Source organism: Sorex fumeus, unplaced genomic scaffold (assembly GCF_029834395.1).
Source record: "Sorex fumeus unplaced genomic scaffold, SorFum_2.1 ptg000013l, whole genome shotgun sequence".
Lineage (NCBI taxonomy): Eukaryota > Metazoa > Chordata > Mammalia > Eulipotyphla > Soricidae > Sorex > Sorex fumeus.
Genome location: NW_026606070.1, coordinates 28,227,186 through 28,245,531, shown reverse-complemented (window position 1 = coordinate 28,245,531; position 18,346 = coordinate 28,227,186). Strand labels below are relative to the sequence as shown.

Sequence of the window (18,346 nt, the reverse complement as noted above, 5' to 3'; positions counted from 1 at the left end):
AAATACAACACCCACCATGAAGGTGTTTACAAAAAACGAAGCACATGAATTTAACCAAGCAGGCTTAACTACTGAGTTTTAGAAAATATGGAGTAAAGGTGTAAATCAAATGACACCCCAAATACAGACATTGTGCCAAGTTTACCAACTATAGAAAATTCTAAAGCTCCAGTGATTCCGTTTCTCTAACAAAGAAAGGGGTGGCAGTAATATTGCTATTATTCCCTGTATCACTGTCATCCTGTTGTTCATCGATTTACTCGATGGGGCACCAGTAATGTCTTCATTCATCCCTGTCAAGTGCTAGTGTAGCCTGATGGCATATTGGGGGCTCTTTCAGGGTCAGGGGAATGAGGACCATCATTGTTACTGTTTTTGGCATATCGAGTACACCACGGGTAGCTTGCCAGGCTCTGCCACGGCAGGCGGGATAATCTCAATAGCTTGCTGGGCTCTCTGAGAGGGATGGAGGCTTTTGGGGCAGCCTCTAATCACCGTTACAGGTGTTCCCAGTCAGGCATATATGCGGGCAGGATACTTTCGGTAGCCAGCCGGGTTCTCTGAGAGAGAAAACTAGACAATAAGAGGTCGCACGGCCGCAAATGCAGCTGCATGCTTCTGGGGGCTTGGTTTTATAGTCTCTGGGTTTTGGCCGTTGGTGGGATTACACGGCAGTTGGTGGGTGCAACTGTCTAGCTACTGGAAGATGGGGGATCTGGGTGGAGGAGGCCCAGTCCCCATGCAAGCAGGCTTGGAGATCTCATTATTTATTATTTATTTATTATTGATTAAAATTTATTAAAAGTCTTAAGGAATATGTCATATTTATGACAATATATTTCATGAACTTTGCTTTGACCTTGATTTGAATATGCCAAATATAAAGAGATAATTTTGAAACAATCAGAAAATTTTAACTCTGAGGGTAGGGCCAGAGCAATAGTAGAGCAAGTGGCATATTTGCCTTGCACTTGGCTGACCTGGGTTCAGTTCCTGGCATCCCTTATGGTCCCCATAAGATCACCAGAAGTAATACCTGAGTGCAGAACTGGGAGTAACTCCTGAGTATCTCTGGGAGTGATGCCCTCCAAAACAAACAAAAAATAGGAAAAAAAACCTGAAGTCTGAGGGTATTAAAGAATGACTTAATTTTCAGTGTGATAGTGATGCAGTTAGGATATTTTTAAGAAGTAACTATAAATTAGATAAGAATTTGATACTGGGATATTTACTGATAATATGGCATGAAGTGGGGGCATTTATGTTTTAAAATACTTCAGGAGGGGAAATTTGAGGCAATTAAAAATAAATGAGTTTGATTATTCTCAAAGCTGAATGAATGATAATTCCATCAAATTCTATTAAATAAGCCTCTCTTTGTTTGGGTATACTTTACATTTTTTAATATAAAACATATAGAAATATGTCTCTAATTTTAAAATGAAGGTTGAGAATGATTTTGAAATACTATTCTCTAATAATAGGAGCCAGACTTCTTTAAGAAAGGCTGGGGCAGTAAAAACATCTGAAGGAGCCCAGAACATCCTGTGCTGAAGGATAAGTACTGGGGGAGGGGAGAGATCAGGACAAAAAGAACAGGAGACAACTTGAAATAATGTCCCAATGGCTGGGCAATGCAATATGAGGAACAAAACAAACAAAATAAACTTCTTGGAATATAGCCCAAAGACTAAAGTTAATATCTGTGAGTCCGTATTAATAGAAACTAATAAATGAGGAAAAGGAGCCAACTTTTTGACAGAAACCTAAAGTCCTCCTACAGTAAAAATAAAAGGTAAAGGAAAACGGGGCTGGTGCAAAATAGCACAGCGGGTAGGGCGTTTGCCTTGCACGCAGCTGACCCGGGTTCAATTCCCAGCATCCCATATGGTCCCCTGAGCACCGCCAGGGGTAATTCCTGAGCGCAGAGCCAGGAGTAACTCCTGTGCATTGCCGGTGTGACCCAAAAAGAAGAAAAAAAGGTAAAGGAAAACTATTAAATACAGAAAAAATGAGAGAAATCGTCCACCATTTAAATAGACAGTAACAATTGCTGCAAGAAGGTGAACAAATGAACAGTAAAGTTAGTGAGTGACTTATACAAAAACAAAGCAAGGGAACAGACAACAGTCGAAGGAAACTGATCCTTGGATCCTAACCACAAAATTGAGGTTACCAAGATGGAGGGTGTTGGGCTTAAAGGGAACAATTTCTGTGGCGGAAGAATATTGGCTTATTGGTGTTGGTGTGGTGTGGTTATATTGTACCCTTAAAACAACAGTAACATTTACATGTTGCCTCAAAAGAAACCAAATTTTAAAAAGTAAATTAAATTCATGGCTAAGAATTGAGGTAGAAATGAGATATTTGAATAGTCAAAGTATTTTAAAGTACACGCAGCTGACCCAGGTTCGATTCCTCTGTCCCTGTCGGAGAGACTGGCAAACTACCGAGAGTATCCTGCCTGCAGGCAGAGCCTGGTAAGCTCCCCGGGGCATATTTGATATGCCAAAAGCAGTAACAAGTCTCAAATGGAGACGTTACTGGTGCCTGCTCGAGCAAATTGATGAACAATGGGAGGACAGTGCTACAGTTGATTAAAAAGAAAAAAAAAACAATTCTCCAGTGACATAATCTGATAGATATTCCACTTACTAATTTTACCATTCATTTGTTGATCCTGCAGCAATTGTTACCTTTTAAAATGGTGGCCCATTTCCCTTATTTTTCTAAAACTCAACTATCCCCTCACCTTTAGTGATAAGATACCACAGCACTACCATGTGCCCCTGTTCGAATGTGCATAATCTCTGTCGTATTCCTCCCCATTGATAGCACAATGGGTAGAGCGTTTGCCTTGCACGCAGCGACTGGGGTTCAATTTCCAGTATCCCATATGGTCTCCTGAGCACCACCAGGAGTAATTCCTGAGTGCTTGCACCAGGAGTAACCATTGAGCAATGCCAGGTGTGACCCAAAAAGAAAAAAGAGAGAGAAAGTAAGTAACAGGTGAATAGGAATGGGGGCTTCACTTATTCGGGCAATGTAGAATGAATGATACAGCTATTCATCCAAAACACAGAAACAAAACATTGAAGATGTGAGATCGAGGCTGCAAGCAGTGGAACTTTGTAATGTGGCTGTCAAAGGGAGGGGCTGGGGGAGTGGAGAAGAATGTGAGAGCAGTGTGGAGGGATTGACAATGGTGGTGGGATGGGTGTTGAAATATATGCCTAAAACTCAACTGTTAATAACTTTGCAGATCATGACTAATTAAATAAAAATTATTTGAAAAACTATCTGAGAAGAAGAAAAGGAAGAAGAAGAAGAAGAAGAAGAAGAAGAAGAAGAAGAAAAAGAAAGAAGAAGAAAAAGAAGAAGAAGAAGAAGAAGAAGAAGAAGAAGAAGAAGAAGAAGAAGAAGAAGAAGAGGAAGAGGAAGAGGAAGAGGAAGAAGAAGAAGAAGAAGAAGAAGAAGAAGAAGAAGAAGAAGAAGAAGAAGAAGAAGAAGAAGAAACTATTTTTCATCTTCACTCTAGTGCAGAGATCTGAAACATGTTTCATAAGGAATCTCAGAATCAATGAACCAGTTGTCATGGTAAGGTCAATAATACGGTTTAATCTAATAATACATTATCGTAGTAACTTTTCCTCCTAATGTTTACTATCTCCGAACCGCTTATCCTATACCCTAAACTCATATTCTCAAACTATCAGCAGTATTTAGCATGAACTCATCGTTCAGGGGATATCAGGCATCAAAAGTGACTCTAAAAATTGTATCACTAGGACGGATGGGATTTGGTAGACTAATCCTAGGACACCAATCACAAGACAATAAGGCCCCCTGCTGGTTGTAAGCGATTCCTGGTAAATTGTAAGTAGTGGTAACTCCTGCATCACAATTACCAAACACACAATTCTAGCTGATTAGAAAGAGATGCAGACCCAAATGACACGGTGGATTATATGGTGACTGTAGTACTTTAGGGAACAACGATCACTAAAGATGACTTCTGCTAACTGCTTTGGAGAGGGGCCCAAAAGGACAGGGGCCCAAGTTCGATGTTTGACATCACATAGCTTCCCAAGAATCCTCAGATATAGCCCTGGAGGTCCCCAAGCACACACTCTCGGGGATTACTCCTGGCTCTATGCTGAGAGATGCTCGGAGGATCTTGTGAGGTGCAGGGAATTAAACCTCGGGTCTGTGGTCACCTGCAAGGCATGTGCCGCTCTAGAATTTAACAGTCTTACACATTCCAAAAATCAAACAGTTGATAGAAAAGCTCCTTACATGTGTTCCTAAAAATATCGGAACAAATAGCTTTTCTCCAGGAGGTAAATATTAGGACACGTCAAAATTCCCACGTCCGTGAACCGAGGCCCCGCCCCTGTCCGTTCTTGACACGCCCCTGGGGAGGAGCCCTCCTCTCCTCGCCACGCCCACCACGCAGGTCCCGCCCACTCTCCGCGCCTATTGGCTGCAGGTTTTTTCGCACGGGCTTCTCCTTCCTTCTCCGCGCTTCTCTTCCGGCGTAAGATGTGTCACGTGCCCGGATATGGGAAGTGGTGGAGAAACGGCTGCTTTGGGTGCACCGTTCAATTGAGAGGCACGTCCTAGTAGCGGTGGCCGCCCCAGCCCCAACCTGTCTCCATCTTAGAGGACCCGCCTGGGCGCAGCCGGGCTCGGTCCGGCCTTGCGGTAAGCCTGGGGCCGCGGCTGCCCAGCGTCCTGGCGGCGGCGGACAGACCAGCGGACGGGCGGGCCCCAGGGTCGGAGGCCACTTGTCGGCCTAGTGCCAGCCCTGCGCCCGGGGTTGGTCTCCTCGCTGTCCACCGTCAGGGCCCCTTTCCCTTGCTGTCCAGTCTGGCTGAGACGCTGGCAGCGTCGCACCCCCTCCCTGGCCTGGGGCCTGGGGCTTGGGCCGGCGATGCTGTCGCGTCCTTTTCCGGTTCCGCCTCCATCTCCCCCCCGCGACTTGATTTCGCTCCTGCTCGTCGGCTCCGAGCGTTTCTTCGGCGTGGCGAGAAGGGCTTGGCAGTAGCTTGCCCTTTTTCTCTCCTCAAGGCCCCGTTGTTGTCTTCGAAATCTCTTCCCTTGCACCCCCGGGACCCGGGCCCCGCCCCCTGTCTGGGCGCACCGCTAGCTCAGCGCGGTGACAGTGTTCCACGTGCTCGAGTGGCTCGGTAGCAGAAAGGACCCAACCCACTTGCTTTGACAAGTCCTTTTGTCCAGCCCGGTGGTGCGCGATCCCGATGAAATCAAGGAACGACACAAGAGTCGGCGGGCACTGACCGGCTCTCAGACGTGCCCTCTTAAACCTAGAGGGTGGCTTTCAAAGCCCTCTAGTGACGTATTCAGTGCCTTAGAGCGGTACTTCATCAGCACTGGAGACTTGATTGCTCGGCTCTGAAGGCGTGGCCTTCGGTCTCTAGGAACGCTGTCCCTTGCCCGACAGCGCCCCAGACCTGAGTGCCCAGCACCAAGTAGGGATCAGTATTTTAGGGTCACTCAGTGCCTCTCATTGTGCCTAAGTCCTTCCTGAAGTGTTCCCAGTCCTCTTTTGTTTTACCACTTACCAGGCATAACACACCCCGTCGTTGCTTTTGGCTGCTGTGCAGTAAATGTTGGCCACTATAACTCAGCAGACCTTTTTTTCGTTCATTTAACTATTCAGTTCGGGTTATCTCCAGAGGTTATTTGTTGAGTACCGATTACGAGAGAATATAAAAGCATTGCTCCCACCTCTCTCCTTCCCTTCTCTTACTCTTTCTCTCCCCGCCTTCCTCTCATCTTTCTCGAGGAGTTAAGATCCTGAAGTTTATGATCTCATGAATCAATTAGACAGCAAGTGCTTTGATTGTTTAGTGGATGCTGTAAGTGCTATAGAAGTTGAAAGGGGAGATCAATTTGGATTAAGACCTTTATTGAATCAACTCCCTGTAAACCATGAAGTGTAATTAGGGCTTGGAGAGGAAGGAGATAATACTCCCTGTGTGGAAAAGCATCTAAGAAAAGACTTGAAAGCCTGGAAAGGCAGGGAAGGGGGGAGTTGGAGTGGGAAAGTTTGCATTTGGGAACATTAGACAAATGTGTTGAAAAGGGAATGTGTTAAAAAAAATATGATGAAAGCTAGGTTTTAATATTAGTTGTGCATTGTTTGGAGATTGTGATAACTTGCAAAGAGCTAAGCAGATACCGTAGTATTACATTAAATAGATGTAGTTGTTACCGAACCTGGGTTAGTGTGTTGTCAGTGGGAACCGAACAGAATTAATTGCGTGTGGATTCAAAAAATCCACCGAGGAGGCAGCAGATTTCATGTTCACAGTGGAGGGGGAATTGGCTATGAATGTTTTTGAACCTGGACACTTGCTTGCAGATTGAAGAGATGGGAAGCTATATAGTTTTCATATCACTTGGTGCTGTCAAAAGTTGTTTATTAATTCTTCTATGTCTTCAGATTTTTTGAATGCAGGAATGAATAAGACATTGTCCTTACCTACAAAGACTACTTTAATGCAAGTGAGAATATAGCTAACTGAAAAACTGTTATTTTTTTAAGTGCTATGTTACAGAGGATAGGGGAAATGCTAAATAGAAAAAAAGCCCAGGCGCTCTCTCATGTAATGTATATGCTGTATTACTGAGCTACATCCTTAGCGCCAGAAATCACTTTTTGTGTGTGTGAAAAGAAAACAAGATCTTAAGAAATGGTTGGAATTTCCCATAGATAAGGGAATTTCTGGAAATCACATAAGCAAAAGCCTAGTGATTAAAAAGTGAGTATCCAGCGTGACCTAGGTATTAGCAGGAGTAGACTTTTAACACAGTGTCTAGGCCCTCAAATTATTTTGAAGGATCATAACATGGACATCTTATAATAGCCAGATGGGATTTAGGATGAAAGAAGAGTATGATTGGAGAAAAACTTCTCAGGAAGACTTGTACTTCATTGACTGTACTTTGTAGGGTAGACCGTGAAGTCATTTGCAGAAGAGAATGCTGACAGTAGATCGGGGGGCTGAGGGAGAGAATAAGGATTTGTAGCGACATTTATGAGTAATAAGGAAAGAAACCACCAAAGGAAATGTTAGAGAAAACCAATCAACAAAAACACTTTGACTGGAGTTGGGCTTAGATTTTTTTTTTAAATTTTTATTAGTGAAACACCATAAGGTACAGTTGTAGACTTACAATTTTTTGTGCTTGGATTTCAGTTATACAATGATTGAATACCCATCCCTCCACCAGTGCCCATTTTCCACCACCACGGATCCAAGTATCCCTCCCACTGGACTTAGATTTTTGTAATAAAACAACATGGATTTGTGACCCCTAGCTCAAGAGAATTAGCAGGGCTGGAGCGATAGCACAGCAGGTGGGGTGTTTGCCCTGCACACGGCCGGCCCGGATTCGATCCCCAGTATCCCATATGGTCCCCCAAGCACCACCAGGAGTAATTCCTGAGTGCAAAGCCAGGAGTAACCCCTGAGCATTGCTGGGTGTAACCCAAAAAGCAAAAAAAAAAAAAAAAAAGAGAGAGAAGTAGCATAATTTATCAAATCTGACAAAACAGGTTACCCAGACTTACAGAATAAAGCTCCTGAAGGGAAAGGAGAGCTACTTAACCAAGCAGTCATTCCTCATAATTGCTTGTCCACAACCCTTGAAACCACAATCATTTTGTAACAAGATTTGTCTTCTCTGGATATTTCATATAAATTGAATCATAGAATAATAGGTGGTTCTTTATAACTGACTTCTTTCACTAGCATGTTTTCAGAACTCATCAGTGGTCAGACATGTACAATCATGTCCCAACTCCAGGATATCTGTTTGAAGAAATTGCTAGGCAATTTAGTCATTGTACAGACATCATAGACCATATTTATACAGACCTAGATGCCTACTTCATACGTCGGCTGTGTGATAGGGCCTATTGAGATGACCATTGTATCTGCTGTCTGGCCTTGACCAAACTGTCACTCATCAGCTCACAACTATGCCAGTGTTTTGTTCCTTTAAGGCAAAATAACATTCCACTGCATGAATATACTTTATTTTGATGTTAGTTCATCAGTGGATTGACATTAGAGTTGCTTCTATTTGAGGGAATGGGGGGCTGTTGTAAATATGCTATACAAATATTTTATGTACACCTTTTTGTGTGGATCTTTTTTCATATGAGTGTTTACCTAGAAGTGGAATTTAATCATGTTAACTCCATGCTTAACTTCCTGAAGAACTACCAAAGTTTTCCAAAGTAATTGCATCATTTTACAACCATCAGTGATAGGAGTGTTCCTTTTTCATGTTGTTACCAACACTTGTCTTTAATTATTACCATCCTAGTGGATATAAAATGCTTTTAGCTTCCATTTTTGTAATTGCTAATGATGTTGTGCATCTTTAATATAGTGTGTTTTATGGAAATGACACTATGAAGAGTGTCATATGTATATCTTTGTAGAAGTATATTAATTTGATCATAGCCAAAAGACCAAAAAAGTGATCTATTCGTATCCTTTTCTCAAGTTTTTTGTTTGTTTGATTTTGGGGCCACACCCAGCTATGCTCATTCCTGGCTCTACACACCGGACACTCTCCTGGAACCTTATGGGGTAATGGAGATTGAACCCAGGTGGGCCATGTGCAATCTCTTTGGTACTAACTCTTTGGCCCCTCTTTTCTCAAGTTTTAACAGGATACTTTTTTTTTACAGAGTTATAGAAGTTGATAGGAAATTATATTTAAAGATTGAGTATGTATTTTAATTTTTCTTAATATTTTTAATATGGCATTTAATGAGCACTTAAAAGATTTTAGAAATTGTTATGATGGGTTCTGATTTCTCTTTCAAAAATACAGGCTTTTTTTTTGGGGGGGGTCACACCTGGCGATGCACAGGGCTTACTCCCGGCTCTGCACTCAGGAATTACTCCTGGCAGTCCTCAGGGGACCATATGGGATGCTGGGAATCAAACCCTGGCTGGCCGCGTGCAAGGCAAAGGCCCCACCCACTGTGCTATCACTCCAGCCCTGCTTTTCTTTTTATTATGTAGTGTGTTAATGTATCATATCATTCTTCCTATGTATATTAGCCTTATATAAGATTTTTAAATCACAGTTGGATCTAAGAATTATTTTGAAAATTCACTCAACTCTTCTCTGAATTTTCTTCAGCTGAATAAAGATGACAGCAATCAAGCATGCACTACAAAGAGATATTTTTACACCAAATGATGAGCGCTTGCTGAGTATTGTCAATGTTTGCAAAGCGGGAAAAAAGAAAAAGAACTGTTTTTTGTGTGCAACAGGTGGGTGTGAAGTAAGAGAAATGGCCTGTTTTGCATCTTCTGTTCTTTTACTTCCATGGGTACATTTTCTCCTTCTTTTAAATATTCTCGTTAGTTGTGTAATTGGGAAAGCTAATGGGCCGACAAATTCACTTTTTCAATTGTTTTCAATTAAATATTAAGTAGGAACAAAAAACTTTATAGTATATCATATAATGCTATGTATAATGCATATATACTAATGCGGGTCTCGGGGCTGAGATCTCCAAGCCTGCTCAGATCGGGACTGAGCATCCTCCACCCAGATCCTCCATCTTCCAGTAGGCAGGGGTCACACCCACCAACTGCCCCCGGGTGCCAGGTAATCCCATTAAGGGCCAAAACCCAGAGACTATAAAACCCAGCTCCCAGAAGTGTGCAGCTGCATTTACAGCCGTGTGACTTCTTATTATCTTGTTCTTACTGGCAGGCTACCGAATGTAAACTGCCCACACGGCAGAGTCTGGCAAACTCCCCGTGGCGTACCCAATATGCCAAATACCAGTAACAATGATGGATCTCATTCTCCTAACCCTGAAAGAGCCTTGAATATGGCACTTTTTAAAATTTCAGGGCTAGGACGGAGGAGACGTTACTGGTGCCTGCTCGAGGCAATCAACGAACAACAGGATGATCATGATCGTGATCATGATATACTAATTTGCATATATATATGATGTAACCATTTTCTGAACCCTTGGGACTCATCACCCAATGTAAGAAAAGATGTTCCCTGTGTGCTTGTTCCTGATCCCAGTTCTTCTCTCATTAAGAAGTAGTTTAGGTCCTGAATATTAGCTTACTATAGAAGATAACCCCTCCCCAACTCCCTGATTTGTGGTTTTACTCTCCGGGTTTCCAATTACTTGCAGATGTGAGGAGAACACATTCACATAAGTTTTATCACAGTATTATGTTATAGTTGTTCTATTTCTTTGTGTATTGTTGTTAACCTTTACTGTGCCTGACTTCTAAATTAGACTTTATTCTAATTCAGTTTCCTTTTGTTATTGCAGTGTTATTTTGTTATAGGATTGATGAAAACTATTCAGGAAGGCTTTGAATGAAAGGACATTATTTAAATTCATGCTTCTCTTCAGTACTTTAAAATTATGATTTCTAAGAACCTATTGATTCTTACTGGAAAAGACATTGTATATGCGGGTGTGGTGTTTGTGGTTTTTTAGGTCTCCATTGTGGGTCTTGGATCTCACCATTGGATAAGGGGGGAACTATTATATTTCCTTGCTTTATTTCAAATCAGTTTACCATATCTTTTTTCATCTCGCTAATATATTTAACTTTGCATATCCTTGAAATTTACATAAGATGAATTATATATGCATGCAGTCAGTAGTGACTTTAGCCACTCAACATTATATTCACATTCATGACTTTGATCTCTGTTCTTTTGTGTAGTTCTAGTGCTTTCCATTTTACTGATATTTAGTGATCCACTCTGTGTTAGTAATCTCCTTTGTGAGAGTTCATCCTACCAATGATGAATGTGAGGGTTATTTTTTTCAGGTTTTTGCTATTCAGATAGCACTTCTGTGACTGTCCTTTAGTACCGGTGGACATAGGCAAGACTTTTCTTCAGTTGATGCCTAAATGTGGAATTGCTGGGGCATAGGTATTTGAATGTTAAACTCCAGTAGAAGCCCAGGTTCTCTCTTGATCATCGGTCTCTCTCTTCCCCTCTCTCTTTGCCTCCCTCTCTCTCGTTCCCCTTACATTTCTGTAAGTAAATTTCTTCTACTAAAACCATTTTACTTCACTGAAAAAAAGAAAAGTAGTTGTATTGATCTTCACTCCCACAAGCAGTGTATGTGTTTTGGGTTCTCAAAGATCTTATGTAAAACTTTGTTGTAACCCTTGATCTTGACAGACTTTAATTGTTTTTAATCATAATATTTCAGTGTGGATTTACATTGTTTTTCCATGATTAATAATTGAAATTAAGCATCTTTTCATGAACTGGTTAATTACTTTAAGGTAAGACACTTTAAAACAAGGAACAGTTTCTCATCTCATGTGACTAAGCATTTTACATATTTTTCTATTGTGTTTGTTGACTTTATTGATTTATGCAAGCCCTTTATGTAATTTGTATACTATTTCTGCATTGGTTACATGCATTGCAGTTTTATGGCTTGTGAAGTCTTTGAAATTTATAATTTTACTGAAATAAAATGTATCGATCTGATTCTTTTAATATTATATTTTATGCTATTTTATATAATATTTCTATATGTTATTAAATTTTTATATTATTTTAAATATTCTTCTGAAATGATGAAAAGAATTTTCTATTGTTTAAAAGTCTTATAATTTTGACTTTTACATTTAGGCATTTAATGTAGTAAATGTAGTAATATAGTAATGAGTCTGTTTGTAGCACCGCATTGTAGCACTGTCATCCCATTGTTCATCAATTTGCTAGAACAGGCACCAGTAACGTCTCCATTGTGAGACTTCTTGTTACTGTTTTCGGCATATTGAATATGCCATGGGGAGCTTGCCAGGCTCTACCATGTGGGCAGGATACTCTCGGTAGCTTGCCGGACTCTCCAAGAGGGATGGAGGAATCGAACCCGGGTTGACCGCCTACAAGGCAAACGCCCTATCCACTGTGCTATCACTCCAACCCGAATATGGAGAAGGGTTCCATGTAAACAGCTGTTGAACATGGGTCAGTCAGTTCTGAGAGATGGGTGAGCGCCATTCCAAAGGGACGGGCAATGGCCTCCATTGCCCTGGGCCGATTGGAACAACTTTGTAAATCACATTTTTACGTGCATGCTGTGTGTAAATCTGGTTTTCTTATATCTTATTTTCATTTTGTCTTGCTCTGACTCTATTCTTTCACCTAAATTTTTCATCAGTTTGCCATGTTCAAGATTTGAGGGAATTTTTTTATTAACATTTAAAAAAAACTGTAGTTTAATTTGCTTTGGGGTCACACCCAGTGGTGCTCAGGGCACTTAGGGGTTACTCCTGAGAGTCAGAGGACCGTATGTGATGCCAGAAATCAAACCCCAGTCAAAAGTGTACAAGGCAAGTGCCCTCCTCCCTACTGGCTCTTCTGCCCTTTCGAGCTTTTTATATCTACCTTCATCCTACTCCTTTAAAACTAGTTGGAAACTCTGATGAGACCCTCAGTTTGATCCACAGGACTGCAAAACCAAACAGAAAAAATCTGGTGTAGAACTTCACTTCTCAAGGAATCTGCTTCCAACCCTCCAGTTTGATTTAGATGCTCCCATGAGTATTCTATGCATTCCTCAGTCATAGCACGTGACATAACAAATGTAGTTCATTTCAGTATCACGTATAGACATATGACAACTCTGTTTGCAATGAGTAGATGAATGAAGAATCAGTAAATAATATTGCAACTGAATGACTGTTTTCACTTGACAGTGACCACCGAACGCCCCGTGCAGGTGAAGGTGGTCAAAGTCAAGAAATCTGATAAAGGAGATTTCTACAAAAGGCAGATTGCTTGGACCCTTCGAGACCTTGCTGTGGTTGATGCTAAAGATGCTATCAAGGTAAAGGTTGATTTTTTTAAAAAAAATTATAATAACTTCACTCTAGGATGTGGGCAGTGGTGGGTGAGGGTGGGAGGAGAATTGGGGCCAGGGTAAGATCAGTTGATGAGCTCAGCAGTGCAGGCCTGTTGGCTCTGTGCTGGCTCTGTGGTACTTGGATCCCAATAGGGCTTCACCCAGTGGTGCTCCGGGGCTCTGCAGTAATGTTTCTATAGAACCTAGCACCTTACACATAGTAGGGGTGTATTCTTACCTTCCCAAATTTCTGTTTTTCTTAGCTTTTTATCTGTTTTCAGAAAGTGGTTTTTATTTTCTGATGTAGCATTATGTCTCCTAAGAGTTTGGCTGCCAGGTTCAATCTCCAACTTGCTCTTCTGTGACTCTCTGGTCCACTAACCAGAGTTATGAGAAGTGTATTATTCAACCTTGATTTTCCCATGTCACACACTCAGGATTCTAAACATAAGTGTTCTGTGTTTATTATATTGCTTTCCCTGTTGTATGTGTGTATGCACATGCAACATAAACTAGAGCAGAATTATCTTTTTTTTTTTTTTTTTTTACTTTTTGGGTCACACCCAGTGGTGCTCAGGGGTTACTCCTGGCTCTGGACTCAGGAATTACTCCTGGCAGTGCCCAGGGGACTATATGGGATGCCAGGGATCGAACCCCAGTCAGGCTCGTGCAAGGCAAATGCCCTACTCGCTGTTCCATTGCTCCGGCCCATTGAATAGAATAATCCTGATTGTGCGTTTCTGTATTAGATCAGGCATACTTAGTATAAAGTGCACAAACTTAGCTTTGTTTTATTATTTTTTTGGTTTGGTTTTTTGGCCACTTCCAGCAGTGCTTGGGGGCCCTTCACAGCATTGCTTAGGGAACTGGCAGGGCTGGAGCTAGAACCTGGGCACTAGCATGCAAAGCGTTTATTCCAGTACTTTGAGCTGTTTCTTTGACCTTAAAAATCCGTAAATTTAGTACAAAACTTGTCAGGGAGAGGGGTTTTCAGCGATTCTCAGCCAAACAGTGTCAGGGTCGGGGGATGCGGTGCTGCTTAGATCTTGTGCTGCTAAGGATTAATAGGTCACCCAGCAGTGCCAAAGCCCTCTAGGGCTGCCCCCGGTCATATTAAGGGGACCTGGCATTACTGAGGACTGAACTGGAATCAGCCAGATGCAAGGCATGCATCTTAATGCTTGCATTATCTCTCCAGTTCAATTTTAAAGTGAGGTGTTGTGGAGTGTTTTTTAAATGTTCTCATTGTTATGGTCACACCTACTTTAAAATTCTGTGTTAATATTATTGTCAAAGTGAGTCTTTGTTACTTCTCATAAATTAATGTAAAATCATCAGGTGAGTCATCCTAAAACTGGTCTTTTGAGGCCATGGTTTGATGTTTGTGGTTCTAGTACAGGAAGTATATACTTCATTTTATGGAAGTTCAAGAATGTAACTCTTACACCTTTCACTTAAACCACACTCAATATTTCAATAAGAAATATTGAATATTTGATAATTTTTCTAAAATTATCAAATATTTATTTCTTTATTCCTAAAAGTTCTAGGCTTTTAATAGCAATACCATTTTTTTAAAAAGTACTAAGAGCTTATCTTATTAAATTAGATGCTTCCTCAGCCTCATCCTGTCCAACCCAAAACACACCCAGGGTTCTGGGGAAACTTTCATGACATCCATTTGTTCTATTTAGGTATCCTTTGATTTAGTTCTGTACGTCATTATTTTTGTTTAAAAGATACAAAGAAATTAAAACTACTTTTGCAGAAAATTTTGTAAAGCAGTTTTTCAAGCAAAATAAAATCATGGTTTTGCCCTCCCCCTGGTACAGATGACTCTGAGGAGCTTAAAACTGGAGAAAATGACAGGCAGTTAATTCAGACTGAGAGAGAAACAGAGAGTGTGTGATTTGTCCACATCCAATGATGCTTGGTGGCAGGGATTGAACCCAGGCTTCTTGCATGAATTCAGCTCATTGAATAATCTCTCCAGCCCCCAAACATTTTGAAAAAAAAATATATATATAACTAAAAATTTAGGTAAACTGGACCTTTGTTTATATCCCTCATTTATTGGGAGTACCCAGTTTTGTGGGCTGGAGTGATAGCACAGTGGGTAGGGCTTTGCCTTGCACACAGCCAACGTGGCTTATCCAAGTTCGATTCCTCCACCCGTTCGATTCCTCTGCTCTCTGAGAGCCCAGCAAGCTACCGAGAGTATCTCGCCTGCCCAGCAAAGCCTGGCAAGCTACCCGTGACATATTCGATATGCCAAACACAGTAACAGCAAAGTCTCCAATGGAGGCGTTACTGGACCCGCTTGAGAAAATCGATGAACAACGGGAGGACAGTGACAGTGACAGTGGCCCAGTTTTGTAGATGTGAAATGTGGAAACAGTAGTTAGTAGGTGTTTCGAGCACATGTATATGTGCAAGAAAATTTAGATGGAACTTTTAAAGCACATCAATGAATTATTGAACAATTTCTGTTACCATAGGGAGAGATCAAGAATAGAGACTTTCTGGTAGGTTTCTGTTTAAGATAAAATACTTTATGGGCTTTTTAGAAATGCATCTTTATTAAAGAGCCCTTTCCATTCAGTGGTTTTGCCCTTCTAACCCTATTGACTCACATAGTACACTAGCATTGCTAATTGCTTAGTTGAATGTTTTCTTACAGCCAGTGCCTCTCTGCTGACTCGCTTAATGGATTTTCTTTTTTCCATTTTATGTAGGCACCTTGATGTGTGTACTCTATATATGGATATTAAAGATAAAATTTTTATACATAGTCTAACATTAGCCATTTGGTATCACACATTGATTAGTGTGAGTGTTGCCACGAGAGCATTCAGCCGCCCTGATGGCGTTATGGGAAGTATCCCAGGGAAGAGATCATTTCCCATCAAGTTTCACATTAGATGCCAGTGCTCTTAGATTTTTTTTAATAAGTAATGAGGCAATTACATTTTCATTGTAAATGCAGATTTTTCATCTTTTGACACTTCAATTTTGCTTATTAAGTGGTCCATGAAATTAATTAGCCATTCCATGCTGCTCTGATACTGTTGTATGGTGCACCACACATTGAGTTTCCGTCCCAAAGTGGTCCCAGTTCTTCATAATCATCTATGAAGTTTGTTACAATTGATATAACTTAAAGTTTGAAATAACTTTCCTTTCTTCTGAGGTCTTTAATTTACATTTTGTTTCCCCTCACAAGAAATAACACTTTAATTGAATATATTATTAATATGGTAATACCATTAATATTATTATTAATGTGCCATATTAAAAACATTCCCATTTATTTTTTAATTCATCAGATGTGAAGAAAAGTACACATTCATATATTTTCATCTCTTATACAGTATTCAAGTAGTTTTTCTCGAAGGAATTACTGATAATAATTATTAAAGATAATAATACCTGGTCTGGAATTGTTGCCAAAATGTGACTTGAGCAATGTGGAAAAAGTTGCATCATTTTTTCACATCTTATGGCCTTCTTTATTTGAAAAAACTTTAAAAAAAATTTTTTTATTAATGAATCACCGTGTTAAAAAAATTTTTTTTATTAATGAATCACCGTGAGGTACAATTATAGACTTACAAATTTTTTTTTAATTATTTATTTATTGAATCACTGTGGGAAAAGTTACAAAGCTTTCAGGTTTAGGTCTCAGTCATGCAAATATCAAACACCTTTCCCTTTACCAATACTTATTTTTTACCACGAAGAACCCCAATAAAACCCCACCCCCCACCCCTCCCAATGCCTGCGAGGCAGATGAATTCTAGTTAACACTCTATCTGCTTTGATTAGATTCATTGTTTCAATAAAAGATGCACCACTATTATTTAGAGTTTACCCCCCCCCCCCCCCCCAAATCAGACATGCTGAAAAAGCATTGTGAAGTGATTCGCTTTCTACAGCTGGGTTCAAGAATTAAATGTTGGTTTTGGATTTCCGCTATTTTACTAATTAACCCTGAAAGTATTTCTACTGAGAGTCAGAAAATTAAGAGATTGGTTTCTGTGCTCTGGAGTCATGGCCATGCTAGAGAGCCGCTCGTGGGGGGCAACTACACTTACAAATTTTCATGCTTATGTTTCAGTCATACAGCGATCAACTACCCATCCTTCCACCAGTCCCCATTTTCTACCACCAATGGTCTCATCAGTATCCCTCCCACCACTCTAACCCCGTCCCCACTTCCACACCCCGCCTCTGTGACAGGGCATTCCCTTTTGCGTTCTCTCTCTCTCTCTCTCTCTCTCTCTCTCTCTCTCTCTCTCTCTCTCTCTCTCTCTCCTGGATGTTTTGGTTTGCAATAGGGGTACTAAGTGGCCATCATGTTCGGTCTGTAGTCTACTTTCAGCACGCATCTCTCATCCCAAGTGGGCCCTCTTGGCACCTTTTACTTGGTGGTCCCTTCTCTATCTGAGCTGCCTTTTCCCTCAGCCTGGGAAGCCGGCTTCTAAGCTGTGGAGTAATCCTCCTGGTACTTATCTCTACTATTCTTGGGTGTTTATCTCCCATTCTAGAAAACACTTTTAAGACCTGTATATTTTCACTTTCATGACCATGTAATCATTCTGCATTTTCAGAATTGAAATTAGGAATAGTCCCTGTATTTTACCTCGCTTGTTCTTAGAAACCAGACCTCAATGTAGATTGTATTTTTTTCACGTCTTAATTAGAATATATTTTCTTGCTCAAAGAGTTAATGTTAACTCACAATTATGAGTAAAGTAGTAAAGAGAGAGTGTAACCTTAACCCTTTTAAGAAAGCAATTTAAGGGCCTGGAGCGATAACACAGCGGGTAGGGCGTTTGCCTTGTACTCAGCCAACCTGGGTATCCAGCATCCCATATGGTCGAGCACCGCCAGGAGTAACTCCTGAGTGCAGAGCCAGGAGTAACCCTTGTGCATTGCCAGGTGTGACCCCAAAAGGAAAAAAAAAGCAATTTAAAATAGAAAAATTAGGGACTGGAGAGATAATACAGGATTAAGACTTGCCTCCATATGGCCAACTCTGGTTTGACACCTGGCACTGTATATGATCCCCAGAGCATTGACAGGGCTCACTCCTGAACAAAGGGCCAGCCCTAAGCAAAATCATATGTGATCTAAATCCCTGCCCTCTCAATAAAGGAAAAGGAGACCTACATCCCAACTGAAGACCATTGGCATCTTATAGACTAGGAAACTGAGACACAGAGCCATTAAGTAGAGAGCATTTGTTTCCATTCATCAGCTTACAAAGTGTAGAAAGGAAAGTATTTTTAATCCAGTTTTTTTTTACTTTTTTTTTTAAATTGAATCACCATGAGATACAGTTACAGAGCTTTCATGATTGAGTTTCAGTCATACAATGATTGAACACCCACCCCTCCACCAGTGCACATTTCCACCACCAGTGTCCCCAGTATC

The 18,346-nt window shown here is 40.9% G+C and overlaps 1 protein-coding gene across 7 annotated transcripts in view; it reads left to right on the top strand.

Annotated features, from left to right (window-relative positions):
- Positions 1 to 4,509: 4,509 nt before the first annotated feature.
- Positions 4,510 to 18,346, top strand: part of EXOC1 (exocyst complex component 1) — a 60,850-nt gene continuing 47,013 nt past the window's right edge. For 2 of the 7 annotated variants that reach the window (XM_056111314.1, XM_056111312.1), the window contains exons 1-3: positions 4,511 to 4,704; positions 9,190 to 9,323; positions 12,765 to 12,895. In XM_056111314.1, coding sequence (XP_055967289.1) covers positions 9,200 to 9,323; positions 12,765 to 12,895 — 255 coding nt within the window. In that variant the 5' untranslated portion in view covers positions 4,511 to 4,704; positions 9,190 to 9,199. Of the gene's footprint in view, positions 4,705 to 9,189; positions 9,324 to 12,764; positions 12,896 to 18,346 lie in introns of all 7 variants that reach the window. The other 5 variants (XM_056111316.1, XM_056111315.1, XM_056111319.1 and 2 more) reach the window with 3 other exon arrangements.